General features: G+C 40.3%; 1 protein-coding gene across 2 annotated transcripts; it reads left to right on the top strand.

Annotated features, from left to right (window-relative positions):
* Positions 1-549: 549 nt before the first annotated feature.
* LOC135647438 (probable homogentisate phytyltransferase 1, chloroplastic) lies at positions 550-15,192 on the top strand. 2 transcript variants are annotated; one of them, XM_065165704.1, is made up of 13 exons: positions 550-735; positions 8,141-8,421; positions 8,561-8,644; positions 8,740-8,814; positions 8,942-9,025; positions 9,606-9,695; positions 12,314-12,415; positions 12,592-12,687; positions 13,706-13,777; positions 13,859-13,954; positions 14,471-14,575; positions 14,751-14,831; positions 14,970-15,192. In XM_065165704.1, exons 1-12 carry the CDS (start codon positions 669-671, stop codon positions 14,790-14,792), a joined length of 1,194 nt encoding a protein of 397 aa, XP_065021776.1. In that variant the 5' UTR covers positions 550-668; the 3' UTR covers positions 14,793-14,831; positions 14,970-15,192. The 2 variants fall into 2 exon arrangements, with proteins under 2 accessions (XP_065021776.1, XP_065021775.1); XM_065165703.1 differs by having other exon boundaries at positions 14,988-15,192.
* The last annotated feature ends 1,147 nt before the right edge of the window (positions 15,193-16,339 follow it).

Here is a 16,339-nt window from a genome sequence, read left to right on the forward strand (position 1 = left end):
CATATTCAACTCTTTTTTGGTAAGGATATAGTTATACTCACATAAAATAATTTAGATAGTAAAGATCTTAGTAATTTAATTGTAAAATTGAGCTTAAATCTCACATTCATCACTTACCTTTGTATAGTTCAGACATTATACAAAAAATTCTTAAAATTATAGGTTCTTTTTGAGAATTTATCCAATAAAAATTAGGAGATAATTATTTATAACCACCTCTAAAAAAATTTAAATTATTTTTTTATAAATAAATATAAATATCTTTTTTTTTCCTCGAGAGATGATGCATAGAGAGAGATGAAATTAGAGGTTATGAGCAAAACAAAATCCATAATATTGAGATTACAAATAATAAAATAAAATAAAAATAATATATATATATATATATATATTTTAAGGGATTATAAATAATAGGGATGGTGACTAGTAAATAAGGTGATGTGAATAGTAGGTTTCTAATATATATATATATATATATATATATAATAATAATAATAATAATAATAATAATAATAATAATAATAATAAAAGCGGGGAGGGAGGCAGAATCGACGGAAGAAAATATCTCGTGTTGGCGCCTAGAAAGAGGCGGTGGTTCTCCGTAGATCCAAGCAAGAGCTCTACCTAGGTTGGCCGGGGAGTGGACGGCGACGGCGACGGCGACGGCGATGGATTCGCTTCTTCTCCGGCCTTTCTCCTCCCCTCCTCGCCTCTCCTTGCCGGCTCCTCGCCCAGGTATGCCTTTGTGACCCGTCGATCTTGGTGGAAATCTCGATGTTTCTCTCAAAGAATGAGTTTTACGACGAGAAAGTCTTGTGGGGAACGGTAAACGAAGGAATGAGGCGTCTAGCATCTGTAATCACTCTCGTTGTGTTTTTTCTTCTTTTTTGAGGGAATGTCTGTGGAGCGCGTTTTCGGCTTGATTCTTTATGAGTGCGTTATTGTCTCTAAAAAGAACTATTTTTTCTTTTGTTTTCGCGTTCTTCTTTGGTAGAGCATTAGCACTTGACCAGAGATGAAGTCGGAATGATGCTTCTCTACCTTAGATTCACGAATCTGTTGAATGGCTCCCAATGGTCCCGTTACTACGGAATCACTTCGGTGTCCCTTTACTAAAGGTTGACAAATGGTGGTAACTTATATGTTACATCTAACCCTAGCATGACTGCAAAGAGTACCTCTCGATTTACATGGTATGCTGTGCTTTTGTGTGGTCCAGTTGGATGCCCGTGCTACAGAGAACTTGTTTGTGCTGTAGGAAGTCTGACTCTTGGGAGTTCACGAAAGAGAGTTTGGAAACAGGATCAGGTAAGGTTAGTTAATCAGCAAGAGGATACAGGATTTACGTTGCTGGGAGGGCAAAAATACTTAAACGAGTGATAGATCATTGACATGAAAACCTGTTTATCAAACATGTTGAAGGGGTTAAGAGCCAGCTTTCACATCCGTACCGGTGTTTCGACCTAGGCTCGGTACAGTACGGTATGGTGTACCGAGCTGTCACGGACAAACTTCGAAACAGGATGTTTGATGTAATGCTGTATGTTCGTGTCTTTTGGTATGTTCATGTTTTGTACAGCATGTAGAGGGACAACCGAAGGCTTAATAGTCCCATTTTAGTTGGGTTGGTGGCCGCTTTAGGCTTGTAAATAAAGGTTGTGTCATATGGACACTTGTGAGAGATTTTCGGTCTGTAATGGATCATTTTGACCCTTTGTTGTGCAACTGTTCAGAGCTTGTAAAGTCTGCTTGTAATTTGCATTGTCTATGAAGTGTTTCCTGGAATGTTTGCTTGTGGATCTCGAGTGAGGTATTTTCTCTCACCCATTTTTTCTTTTGTGGGTCCTAAGGGACCATGGGAGGCTTCGAGGAGACTGACCTTTGCGGACGAACGCGTAAGGGTGCCGCACAACTTAGGCAAAACCAGCTAAGTCCGTGACAAATGGTATCAGAGCAGGACAAGCACTCATAGAAACACTTAGCATGCAAACATGGGGGATCTAGCGGGGCTGCGTTGAGGGCAGTTAGCATACGCGCGATTGTTTGAGAGAAAACAGGCATGGAGATGTAGGGAAAAGGAGTCGCTCGGAGAAGCGAGCATCTGAGATTGACATTCAGAGGAATGGCCAACCCTTCGCGCAAGAGGCACCACGAGAACAGGCAAGCTTGGAAGAATGCGGAGCGCTCAAAGGTTGGGATGGGTGAGTTTGAGCTATGGCTCAACGTTGACAACTATACTTGATGGTGCTCAAGGCAAGTGAGGCGCTTGGCAAAGGATGAGACCATGCAAGGTGGAATGAGTTGCTCAATGATCGAAATAGTTGTGCAAAGCTCACAGAGGTGAGGGGAATTGCTAACTCAAAGAATTCGATACTCATGCATAGGCTTGTATGCGGACGATGGAATGTTCGCGGCCATCCTAAGGTGATCGAAACTCGGCGCCATGGAGCATTGAAACTTTCTCATATACATGTGAAGGATACGTCCGTAGGACGCTGAAGTGTGCAACAAGTTCAGCATGTTGCTAGGCCTTGAGAGGTGCAGCGGGGGCTGTATTGATGTGGAGTCGCAATCTAGCAAGTGCGTTTGCAGGAGGCAGAACAATGCACAATTTGTTCAGCATATCAGAGTAGTCCGAAGGGGATGGTGGTCTCCGAAACGAAGAGAGATGTTGCTCCAACGGGACAGTTATCCAGGAGGGATAAGTCCCGACTCTTCAGAGGGAGAATCATGTGGGACGGACCACACATGTTGAGGAGGAGTACCTTAACAAACAATAACTCCACGAAGCTCAATGGACCGAGTAAGCGACGAAGAGTCGTCGCATGATCTCGCTTGAGAGAATGTATTGGTGAATGCATTGCGAGATCAAGTGGGGGAGCGACCCAAAGCAACACAAATGAAGGCACACTTGGAGTCGATATGGAGATCGGACTCAAGGGAGGGTTGACCCGTGGAATGGTGGGCACGAGGGCCACCATCAACTCAATGCAAAACGAGGAGCGGAGCAACTTGGGTGTAACTTGGTGAAGTACCCAAGCCGCATGAAGGGAGCCAGCATAGAAGATGGAACATGGAGCGGAAGCACAATGCTTTCCTTGGATAGAGGTCAAGGACATGAACTCTTGCAGAGGCAAGAGCAGGATCATGTTGTTCCATGGATCCTTCATTCTGACTGAGCGGACTCATCTTGCATGGTGCCAAACACGAAGGGAGCTTCTAGGCACATGCACCTAATCTTGGAGAAGCATTTGATGGAGGAATTAAGGCGACTCAACTTGCGGAGGCGAAGTTGGGTTCAGAAGGCCTTGGCACGGGGCAAGAGGACGCGGAGGCGGGTACTCTTGAAGAATATGCCACAGTGTTGCCATTCAAGTTGCCATGAAGGAAGCGGTGCACAACGAAGATTGTGCTGGTAGGGGCAGAGGCCCAGGATCCAGACAATGGTGCACTAATTGCAGCGAAACCGGGGGACTTCGGGAGCTACTAGGCGACGGATTGTCCTAGAACGGTGCTTCATCTAGGTGTGACCCAAGAGTGGGTGGATGAAGGTCGATTGCCAAAGGAGCGAACAAAATCGAAAGTGGAAAAGACCCTGCGATGTATTGGCAGAGGCCACACATGGAGGGATCACAATTTGAGTTCATCCCACAAGGATCAGAATGCAATAGAGATGTCACCAGGAGGCGACATGTTGCAGCGGATTGTGGTGGAACAGTTCGTGGCAATGCGAGACACACGACAACTAGTCCCGTGAGGGACTAGATCATACGGAGGTATGATCGGGAGCTACTGGAAGCTCCACTTCGGTGAACAACACGACGGTAAGAAGGGCTATGGATTCAAGGAGTGAAGGCCATGGTACCGCAGAGGCGGGTCTTCCGTGCGTGCATCGAATTTTGCATCGGACGAAAGCTTTGGTCATCAGCATATGGGGGCTGTGTTCCACCAATGGAAAAAGTTCGAATGCAAGTACCAGTAAGTCCCATGGGAGGGACTTGATCATGCAGAGGTATGATCGAAGTAGCTGGAGAGTTGGACTGCTCCAGAGCCCATATTCGCTTAAGGGAGCTCGATAAGTTAGAGGACAAGGTCGAGTAAGCGAACGTTGCTACCAAGGAAGCTAAGGAGAACAGAATCGGTGCAAACCCTACAACGTGATGGCAGAGGCCATGCATGGGAGTTGCAGCCTGTCTTTTCATCGACTAAAAGGAGCTGCTTGGAGAACACAGAGGTGTTGAAGCAGGGGGTCGAAAGGGGCGAGGAAGCGACGACGAGTCTAGAGGGACTTAGCTTCCCAAAATCAAGCATCAGTTAGAATGGAGGTGGACTCGGAGGAGTGCCACAGAGACATATCTACTGATTGTGACAAAAAAGGGATGCAGATGCGAGGCGACGGATAGTAGTGCCATGGGCATGGCAGCGTCATGGTACCGCAGAGGCGGGACTTCCGTGAAAGTCATTGATCCCTTGCTCTCATGGAGGGAGAGCGCTTGGTCGTGAAAGGGGCCGAGGAGGTGGAGCATGCAGAGGCAAACTCCAAGTACCGAGACAAGGCTGAAGGGCAGAGGCCAAGGAACTTCGTAAGACCGGTGTCAACGAGCTTCTTATCAAGATAGCCGAAAGTGAAGGACTTCGGGTCAAGCAAGAGTGCATGACCAAGGAACGAAGCAGGCAGTACGCGGTGCTGTACCTTTGCTACTCAGTGGAGTAGGCGGCAGGGTTGATGGAGAAGACGGTACAATCCCAGAGGCGACCAAACCTATGAGAGAATTACTCTAGGTTGGGGTGAAAACTTCCTGCATTCCAAAAGTTCGATGGCATTGAGAAGGTGAATCACAGTAACTTACTCAACACAAGAAGTGCAAACACTTCAAGTGCTTCAGAAGTGTGAGCAAAGAGCAGGCGAAGACCAGTAACCAGCTCGATGCATGGATTACAACCTCGAGGAGGCGGGCGAAGTTAAGTAACCTTTGCCTTCTCAACTCTTAAGAGAATGAGCGAAACCGAGTACCCCAATTCTCTTATCTACCCAGCAGAGGAGCTCTGCACATGTTCAAAGACCCTTCGAAGATAATGGAAGACAATAGTTGTCAAATCCTTACCAACGGTGATCAGTGTTACTGAGAGTAGATTGTTCGCTTCATTTCCCAACGAAATGCCAATCGAAAGCGGAAGTGATGCGAACCTACTTGGAAGCAACAACTAAGTGAAAGAAGAGTCAATGAGCAAATTTTGTGGAGGAAGGACCCAAAACTTCAGAAGTCTGCGAGACGATGCTCGTTAAAGCTCCAACAAGCATCCACCCAGTTCAAGCAGCATGAGGCATTTGAGAGACTGGCGTAGTAAGGATGGTCTTTTCCTTCATATGGAGGATCAGTGATTTAAAAAGCGTTAGGCGCCAAGGTCCAAAAACGCCCTAGGCGCTCGCCCGAGCGAAGCGAGGCGCTAAAATATAAAAATATATAATATAATTAATAAATATAATTATTTAAAATTTTAAATAAAAATATGCTATTAAATTAAAAAAATCTAAGATACAAAATCACAAAATTAATAACATTAAAATCAAAATAATATATTATTAATCTATTAATGAAAATTAATCATTTCAAAATTCAAATAAACTTAATATTAAGATTTAAGAGTATACTGAGCAGTCTGAGCTTGACGGAGAAAGGAAGCAGCGTCGGCAACGGCGAGCGGCGGGGGGGAAAAGGAAAGGGAGCGGGAGGCACGAGTAGCGGGAGGGCTCGCGGGAGGCGCGAGCAGCAAGAGTCGCGAGCAGAGGGAAGGCTCGCGGGAGGGCTCGAGGGAGGCGCGAGCAGCGGGAAGGCTCGCGGGAGGGCTCGCAGGAGACGCGAGCAGCGAGAGGGCTCGCGGGAGGGCTCGCAGGAGGCGCGAGCAGCGTCAGCGGGAGCAACGGCAGCGAGCGACGAGATCGCGATCGAGAGCGGCAGCGGGTTAGTGTTGAGTTAGGGTTAGGGTTGGGGTTATATCGGTTTAGTTGGTTCGATTGAACCAACTAACAACCGAACCAGGACCGAACCAGACCTAAAATTCTGGTTCGGTCGCCTTAGTTTACCCAGGCGCTCGCCCGAAGCGCCCAGCGCCTAGGCTCGGGCGAGCGCCCAGGCGGCGCCTGTTTGAAGCGCGCCGCCTGGGACATTAGCGAGGCGCTCGAGCCTCGCCTCGCCTCGCCCGAGCGCCTAGGCGAGCGCCCGAGCGCCTTTTGCAATCACTATGGAGGATCCGCAGGAATCAACAAGGATCAATACAACTCAGCCAACCCCACACCAGAGTCAGAGTCATTGGTGAGTTGAAGCAGCATGGCGGATCAAATGTTCGACTACTCAAAAACAGCAGTGGAGAGCAGCTGGGAGCCAGGAGGCACATTGCAGCTGGAGCAGAAGATTGAAGACTCAGCAAAGGCAAGGAGTTTCAGTGTTGGCAAAGGCTTCGACGAGAACGTCGAAGGAATAAGTTGGGGAGAATGTCACGGACAAATTTCGAAACAGAATGTTTGATGTAATGCTTATGTATGTCTGTGTCTTTTGGTATGTTCATGTTTTGTATAGCATGTAGAGGGACAATCGAAGGCTTAACAGTCCCATTTTAGTTGGGTTGGTGGCCGCTTTAGGCTTGTAAATAAAGGTTGTGTCATGTGGACACTTGTGAGAGATTTTCGGTCTGTAATGGACCATTTTGACCCTTTGTTGTGCAACTGTTCAGAGCTTGTAAAGTCTGCTTGTAATTTGCATTGTCTATGAAGTGTTTCCTGGAATGTTTGCTTGTGGATCCCGAGTGAGGTATTTTCTCTCACCCGTTTTCTCTTTTGTGGGTCCTAAGGGACCATGAGAGGTTTCGGGGAGGTTGACCTTTGCGGACAGACACGCAATGGTGCCGTACGATTTAGGCAAAACCAGCTAAGTCCGTGACAGAGCTGCTATAAGTTTCTGAGCTGGCTATAAGTTTCAGACAATGCACACTTATAATCTATGAATAAAAAGTTTCCTCTTAGAACAGAGAATCTGAGGTGTACCTGGTTTCTGAGAAGAGGCATGCATCTCAAAGTATGTTTATGCATGGGAAACTAACTACACTTGATCTTTTTATTCGTTCAGTTAGCTTTGTGTACTGGGACTTAGTTTGTTGAATATGAATGTGTCAGCTCATATCAGTTTCACACACACTATCACACAATGAGTAGATGCTGGTTATATAGTCAAAGTAAAGCAGCTTGGGAGACAGATGAATGAATTCGATCAAGGCATAGTTCCACAAGACGAGTTGCCTAAGTAGTAACTTCTAGTGACAGGGGTTTGATCGTGCAAGTCTTGCTGGCAGAGATGGTCTTGTTTTTTGTTTTAATTGTAGATAGTCAGTCAGTGGCAATACAAAAGGGGATAACTATAATTTGCAAATAACTCGAGTTTGTCAGTGATATCCGGGATGGTTTTCAGGCTCTGTCATCGTGTTATTTCATTTTAAACCATTAGCTTGTTCATAGGACTGGAGTATCAGTGTTTCATACTCAACCTGTGTGGTTCCCTAGTCATAATATATTGACAGTTCAGGATGGTTAAATTTGCTCTTGTGTTTCAAACTCTGATTGCCAAGTTTATGCAAATAAGGGTACTTTCTTAATTTCTTTGCCCATTTAAGGAATTCAAAATATCATAGAAAATTTAAATGGATGATCTTGTTAATACATACTTTTGAAATTAAAGGATGTATGCAGTGCACGAAGCTCCTGCTAATGCATCTTTCAATGCATGCAAGGCTTACCTCTATATTTAGAGAGGTTGTTTTTGTGAACTCGTCCTTTAGGTCATAAAGGAGCAATCATACCATTGTACCAAGGCAAGGCTAGCTCTTCGCTTCCTGTCCCACTTAAGTGTGCATTGCCTCAGCTATAAGTTTCATCACAATCAGCAGCCTGACTGAGCTGCTGTCTTCTGGTGTTTAACGCCTGAAAGAACATTAACAAAATAGGTTATAAGTGTACATCTTTTGCTGAGGTCTGCCTTTTGGTTCCTTTTAGGGAAGCATGTTATAATAATAATAGATCAGACATCCTGCTTGATCAATGATTGATTTTGTTCTTATTATGTCTGACACACACAATTTCTCTTGACAGGTTGTTGTGTCCCAAGCCAGCACTTTATCCAAAAAACACGCAACATCACGGTTAGATGTAATGTTGGAGGAGTTAAATGGGATCCCAGTGACCATCATCTTAGACACAGTGACAGAAAGTTTGTGCCTGGAACTAGTTATCCATGTCATGTTAATGCCACATCAGGGCACCCGTTTGGATCCCAGCCTGAAGCTTATAATCCTACAAATAGTTGGAAATCAGCATTGGCTTCGGTAGATGCTTTCTACAGATTTTCACGGCCCCACACAGTCATAGGAACAGTTAAGTCACATTCTTTGAGGTGATCTACCGGCTGAGTTTTGTATGCATCCTTGCAATTATCTTGTTTTTAATCTTGTCAATTCACAACTTGTTCTGTTTCTATATGATGGTAGTTGACGAGCATTTATGCCTTAACAGATAATGAGTATAATCTCAGTATCTTTGTTGTGTGTTGAGAGCTCATCCGATATTTCTCCTGTGTTTCTGACTGGATTATTGCAGGTAATAGTGTGAACAACTTGTTAGTTCATTATTTAGTATGTGCTCTCATTGTACCATATAAGTTTGCTGTCTCACTCTTCATCTCTTACATGCAGGCAGTCGTTGCTGCACTTTTTATGAATATTTACATTGTTGGACTAAATCAAGTCTTTGACATAGAAATAGACAAGGTAACCCTCATTCTCTTGAACTTTATCCTTTGTCCCCGGAGGACAATGAAACACCATGTTATGCTGATTTTCCATTAAAATATAACTCAGATGAATTGAAAATTTTATTTGTTATGCTTTTTTTCAGGTTAATAAGCCAAATCTCCCTCTAGCATCTGGGGAATATTCCTTGAGGACTGGAGTTGCAATTATTTGGACTTTTGCTGCCATGGTAGATCCTTCAGTACTTCATATGGTTTAGACTTTAGAGAACCACCTTCTTTCTCTTTTTAATTTAAACCTGAAGGATATAAGTCATGGGAAGTGATTTTAACAGCCAGATACATTGATCTCATTGAAACCTTTAGATTTTTTTTTGTAATATATTTGAATTTCTTCGTCTAGATTTAAACAAATTTAGTGATAATTTTTTTATAAGTATGAAGCCATGGTGATGAAGTCATCAAGTGTTTTCTAATGACTATTTATGTTCAGCTTTTAGATATCACATTCCAATATATCTTTCAACTCAATCAACGAAAGAGATGCTTCTTTTATTTATATTAGATAGAAATATGTTGATAGCTTTTACTTAGATCTTTCCTGATAAAATATTGGCTGACAATTGAGTAAGATCAAAATTGACACTACTCTCAGAACTTGTTATGGACACCAAAGTGCATCCGATATAATGTCCAAGAAGAAGTTGGTATCTTATTTGTGGAGTTGTTTTTAAAAGACACAATGGAAAATGTATCTATATAATCTTCAAGCACCAAAAAAAGTTGCTAATTTTCACTATCTTGTTTCAGAGCTTTGGCGTTGCGTGGATTGTTGGTTCCTTGCCATTGTTTTGGGCTCTCTTTGTCAGCTTTATCCTTGGAACTGCATATTCAATCAACGTAAGTTTGTTTTCTTTTATGAACTTGCCTTTTCAGAACTGGAACTATGGGGATGCTTGATGAATTTCTTGCCATGATCTTCAATTACTAGAAATTTATAGCTTAGTGTTGCTTCTGATAAGCAATGGGAATGAGGTAACATCATATATGGGGTTGCAGTAAAATTTGTAATAGTTAAGCAAGTCTGAACAGATTTATTGTTTTTAGCCAAATAAAGACTTCATAGTATATTTGAAAACAGAAATAAATGCTAGAAGCTAGCTTCTCTAATCCTTGATTGAGGCCAATCTAAGTTGTGTCCAAAAACCTTTCTTGATAGGAAAATAATCACAAGGATCTCTAGATGTTTTGATTTTCCAGTGGAAGAAGTAAACTGAAAAATTAGGCTGCCTTAGATTGGTCCTAGTGATTACAAGACTCTTATTGGCCTATGACAAAAACAAGTATTCAAGGCCATCTTAAAGTAGGACACAAATTAAAGAGTCAGAACCAATTCTTATGTAAATCAGCCTCAATTATACCAACTAGTTTGACCTAACTATTGTACAACTTGAATGAATGGTTGCATGATCATATATTTGAATAAACTGATCCTACTTAATAATCTATCTAAGGATTTACTAGAGAAAAATATGACACCTAACGAGTATGGTCTCTAATTTAAGATCGAAAGAACTGTGACTGACACTTTAAAATAGATCGCATATTGTATTGCATCTTCTTTGAGAATAATATGCTAAGTTCTTTTGCATCAGGGATCTAATGATTGATCATAATAATTACATGTCTGAGCTCTGCAAATAAGTTTTTAAGTTATTTCTATTTTCTAGTCATTCTGGTAGATAGTGAACCGTTACTGTCAGTCTTACCTTTGGACTCTATTATGTCTGACATTAGAATTTTATCTTTTTGATTTCCCCTGCAATCTTAGGAAATAGAATTTTTTGAAATCATGTAGCTTCTTTACATGCCTATTATAGAAAGAAAAGACTTCTTGCAACTTGTCAGTTATTCATGCCTGTAAAAATATGGCCCGAAACAATTTGTAGTAGATCATAGGCTCCCTAGGTCACGTTTAACCTCTTCGTTTCATATCAGTGTATGTAGTTAATAAATCCTTCTTTCTCATCCTACACTGTGTGATAAAATGTCACTGTGTCCTTACAAGAGGCAAATCCTTTTGGAACTGAATAGATTGTTTATTCATTATTATATTATTATTATTATTATTTTGCATATGTAATAAATTTGGCTATTTGAGAAATGACACTTATGAATGAAGTATGGGACAGATCACTGTCTTTGCTTCCTTTTCTTTTCGGAAGTCTGTTGTCCAAACTTTGTTGTGTATATCTACATTCTATGGTGGACTGACTAGATAGTCAATTTCCATTATGTGGCTCTGACTGTGACTCGACGTGCTGTTCATGCCCTGTAATAGCTATCATGTTAGCATATGTGCGTGGAACTGCCAATGGAATGTGATTTGTGTTGGTATTGGCATAGTAGATGCATGCTGGCACAGACTGACACATCAACATGTGCAAATGTTACTCCTGACTAAATAAATCAGGAGGGTGCTAAAGCAAAAGGATTCTATCAAGCATGTGAAACTTGATAAGGTTGAGTAAATGGAAACATAAAATGGGCAACGAGGGCATGAGGAGTGTTGTCTCCAATAATCTCAGTGGAAGTCAGAGGAAAAGTGGCTTCAGAGGAATGAAGACTGAGAATGAGATTGGGAAACATAGTGGACCTCTGGGTTCTTCAGAGGCCAAAAATGTGAATATGAACAATAGGATTTGCAGTTTTTGTCATTTGAATGATCTACATAGGGAAGTTGACTTTCAAAGATTATTTGAAGTTCAGGAGTTCTCAGTGATAGTCTTCACAAGGTAATTTGACATTGGACAAACAAATGCGTGGTCATCCGAACAACTGGGCACCCTCTTAGACAAATTCAGTTGAAAAAATGCTCTTATCATTTTGACCATATAAAATAGTCTTTAGTGAGTTGCCAGACAATTTTTTACCATTATGTGATAAGGGCAACTACTAGTCAGGTGAATTAGCCTCACATGAAGTGAACCTCGACCCATCAGTTTGGTCAGTTTTCCAACTTGAACCTAAGAGTCTTTTACCAAAAGTTGTATGTATCAGTACTTGGATTCTAAAATATAACTTTTGGTTCTGGTTTGACTCTATAGAAAGGTTGCATTTTGTGGCTAAATCTTTATTTTTATTTCTCACTTTTGGCATGCTTTATTTTATGCCAGGGATCAGGTGGAGCTTACTGCTTTTTTTAAAGAAGGTTTTGTATTATGTATGATAGCTCTTCTCATTATTATGTTTCTCATACTTCATGTTTTTGTAATTATGCAACTAATTTATGCTTAATGCATGATTGTATACTCTTTTGCACAAATAGATTCACAAGCACAATGAATGATTGAGGGCAAACTCCGAATGCACAATGTTTCTAATGGGATTGATTCTTGCTGGTTAAGAAACATTATGGCATTACTTCTTAAAGTTTGAATGTGCAAGACAGATACATGGTGTTTGCTAATGATATAGTTATTTTTTTTCCTTGATGGTCTTGATTCTGATTGTTACAGCTGCCTTTTTTAAGATGGAAGAGATTTGCTGTTATTGCAGCACTCTGCATTCTGGCAGTGCGTGCTGTGGTTGTTCAACTGGCATTTTTCCTTCACATGCAGGTAGGCATCAATAGCTTCTTTTGGCATTTTTTGCATAAACTATCATGCATATAATCTGGGCATGTTTATACATGTTGATCCTTTACTTCTTAGTGGTGTTATGTCTTTTCACTGTCAAAAGGTTCAGCACTTATTTCATCTTGTTGATGTATACTGGATCTTGATAAATGTTCCAGACGTTTGTTTTCGGAAGATCAGCCAATCTTTCCAGGCCGCTGATATTTGCAACTGCATTCATGAGCTTCTTCTCTGTTGTTATTGCACTGTTCAAGGTAATTACAAGTTTGAGTGGCTGAAGTTTTTTGAATTTGGACGAGTGCCAGTATTTTGGTAATAGTTTCATTTGTAAGTTACACTATAAAAGATCATATGTGCATTTACATCTGAGGAAGCTCTCTCCTGCTACATACACCCATGCTCTCTTCTCTTACTGAATCAGAAAATCATATGTGCATTTAGATCTGAATGTACCTTCGGAAGGCATTTAAACATGTACTTTTCATGGTAATTCAGATAAATGTGAAAATATGGAACTTCTTTTGGTAACCTCTAATACATTTTTTATGGTATCTTTAGATAAATGCTCCAGATTGTGATCGTGCATATATCAACTTTACTAGTAAAGTTGAGATGTTTATAATGGTTGCCTGAGCAGTGGCATCCTAGTACACTAAAATTATTGAAAGAAATGGAGGCACACAATATCAATTATAAATTTTAGGTTTTTTAGATGAAGATGAGTTGAACAAGTTTTACCAAGTATGATATAACTCCAACAAAATGCAGCTTGAGCTGCTTGTGGCATCTTACTGAGAATATCTTTGCCGAAGTCAAAATTTTCAGCTTCTCATCAACAACCACAGCAATATGCCATGGACTAATGTCAAATTTAAGTGAAGCAATATATTGTACCATAAGGCATGACTAATACACAGTAAAAAGAATTTGTTATTCTGATATCATATAGGAGACCACTTGGGTTAACCTCTGAAACTGAATATGAAAAAATTGTTTCTGCTTGCTGTCAACTATTGTATATTTAATGTAAAGGCTATTTAAAAAAGTCAGAGGATAAGGAGCTGGTGGACCATCTGTTTCCCAGGATTACCGCATGCTCTCCGTGCAACATGCTATAACAGATAAATGTTACAAAAATATATATGCTCTTGATTATTGTTGATCATTGATTTTCATTGGCAAACCTAGATGGAACGTCTAATGTAATTACCTTCAAATACTGTTAGAACTTAGAACAGTCCATTTCTTGAGTGTACTACTGATCTTATGCAGGATATACCTGATATTGAAGGTGATCGTATATTTGGCATTCGGTCTTTCAGTGTTCGTCTGGGTCAAAGACGGGTATCCTACGAAAGAATACTGATCGGTCCTTTAATTTTAGATTATCTTGTTCATTATCCTGATGACATTGTTTTTGAGCAGGTGTTTTGGATTTGTGTCTATCTCCTTGAGATGGCATACAGTGTTGCCGTGGCCATTGGAGCCACTTCTTCCTGCCTATGGAGCAAGTTTATAACTGTATGTGACCAACTTTTATTCTTCATAATTGGTTTAGCTTCAATTTTGTTCAAATTAAGTTTCAGGTATTAAAAAAAAGACGATACAACTGGTTAATCCCAATTCTATCAAACAAGTTATATTTAAATTGAAATAATCAGATTATCCTCCAAGATAGCTATTTAAATGGACAATCTCTTGCATTATTCTTCCTGCAATCATCAATAAAAAAGAGCTAACTATTATTCCTTTTAAGGAAAAAAATGGAATTTGCAATCTTTTATGATATTGTTTCTGAACGTTGCTGACATTCTGACTGCAAATGCTAGCATATGGGCAGGACTGTTATTGTTCTTTTGATTGCATCTTGCAAATGGTAATTCAATTTTCTTTTGCTTCACACATGCACATCCCCAAGATAAAGAAGGGATATGCGGTAACGATAACAGCAGACACTGGTCACTTCTGGGTTCTAATGAACGTAAAGGTCTGCTTGAAAATTTTTATTTTAGTTAATAGGAATGCTGTCCTTTGCAGATTTTGGGCCATGCCATCCTTGCTTCAATCCTCTGGAATCGTGCTAGAACTCTTGACCTCATGAATAAAGCTGCAATAACATCTTTTTACATGTTTATTTGGAAGGTAAACTATTAGATGTATGGGAACTGTTATGTGACATGAATTTAGAATTTTTTATTGGTAGAGATTTTGGAATAGATGAATTGCATTAGAAAAGGTGTTTCTCATGATGCTTTAGATCTAAACCATCACCATCGAGTTTCTGCAGTTCAATGACACGTGTACTTTTTGTCTTCAGCTGTTTTATGCGGAGTACTTGCTCATTCCACTTGTGAGATGATTTTGGGGGTAAACTGGAAGAACAACAAGCTGCTTTTAGGTAAAAGTGATTGGAAGTATAGGATTATGTTCTTATTAATCTCAATTTAATATCCCAAGTTCTTTGGTTTTTATTCTGATTTGTATTCTTTCGTGTTCATTGTCTATCAACTTGGTCCCTTCTTGTTATTACCAAAAGTAATTAATTGAACTACAGGTTCTTTGGAGCAGCTTCCATGGTATGTGAACTCTGTATAGATTAGGAACAACCTTACTGGGCTTTCGAGTGACGTGATTGTAATTTCAAAATTTTGTCTAGTAAGGTACATTTGTATAAAAAAACACAGAATGTAATTCAATCATCCTATTTCCTTGCAATTTAATAAAAATATGTTCATGCAAAGGATGTGAATTTCCTCTCCCGTCTTTTCGCCATTGCAAAATCTTCTCTTGTGATTTTCTGTATTTTTGTTGTCTTTATTAATCATCACAACTAAGTTTGAACAGCTCCATCATGTGCTGGAAAAAGTTTCTCTAGTGAAGGGCAGACTTTTCTTATTGAACATATTTTGAGTTCAAGGATTAAGCCTGTGACCATAATTTAGCTTACCATGATCTCCACCTCCAAGTAAAAGTTTCATAGCACTAGCATTTTCTTTTTGTTTCTTCCTTTCATTGTAGTAGGAGAAAGAAAATCATAAAAGTATTTCTTATTATAAATATTTCAGTTTCACGTATTCTGCACAACATAGCAACAATTTACATTTAACCTTAAGATGAGGGGGATTGTTTTCAGTCATATTCCAAGAAAAATGAACAGCTGGGTTGTCAATGACAGACTGAAGGAATTGGATGATTGCTGGTAGTGGACTTCATGAAATCTTAGGTTTGGCTCTCTAGTCAATGGTACATTGAATCAACCTTGGCAATGCCATCTCCGTTAGCATTCATCCATTCTTTTAGGTCTATTAGAATTTTGACTGAGCCATCTTTGCATATTGCTTATGGTCCTTTCACAGTAAAAAGCAATGTTTTTTAGCTTCTGGTATCCGAACTATTGATTCAATGATCATATTCAATTCTTACATTGATGAAGAAATACCATATCAGCCTTTCATGATTCATTCATCAGGTCATTGGGAACAATCCTGGATTGTCTTGTAGTCACAAAAGTTCAGCAGGATTATATAGGGACAAGTAGCTACTAGTCATGTAGTTTTGTTGTCCAGGACCATCCAAGCTTTGTTAAAATGAATGATCCTTTCAATTAGTTCTTGATAGAAACATGTGTACTAATGCTTTAACTCTGAAGCTATATATATATATATATATACTTACATAATTTTTCTGAGGAATACTCTAAATCTCTTAGCCTTGAGGGGTGAGCATTTTCCACCATGGCCTGTTCTTGATGGAGACTACACCTCCCAAGTTGCTCTGCTCTCTTAGCATGCAGGAAACTCATTATTTCTCTTGGACTATAATGAACCAGCACTGGACTGCAACAGATTCTCCACTAACACAAAATGGCAAAAAAGACAGGGGGAAAGGTATGAGCAACCAAGTATG

Source organism: Musa acuminata, chromosome BXJ1-4, assembly GCF_036884655.1.
Source record: "Musa acuminata AAA Group cultivar baxijiao chromosome BXJ1-4, Cavendish_Baxijiao_AAA, whole genome shotgun sequence".
Lineage (NCBI taxonomy): Eukaryota > Viridiplantae > Streptophyta > Magnoliopsida > Zingiberales > Musaceae > Musa > Musa acuminata.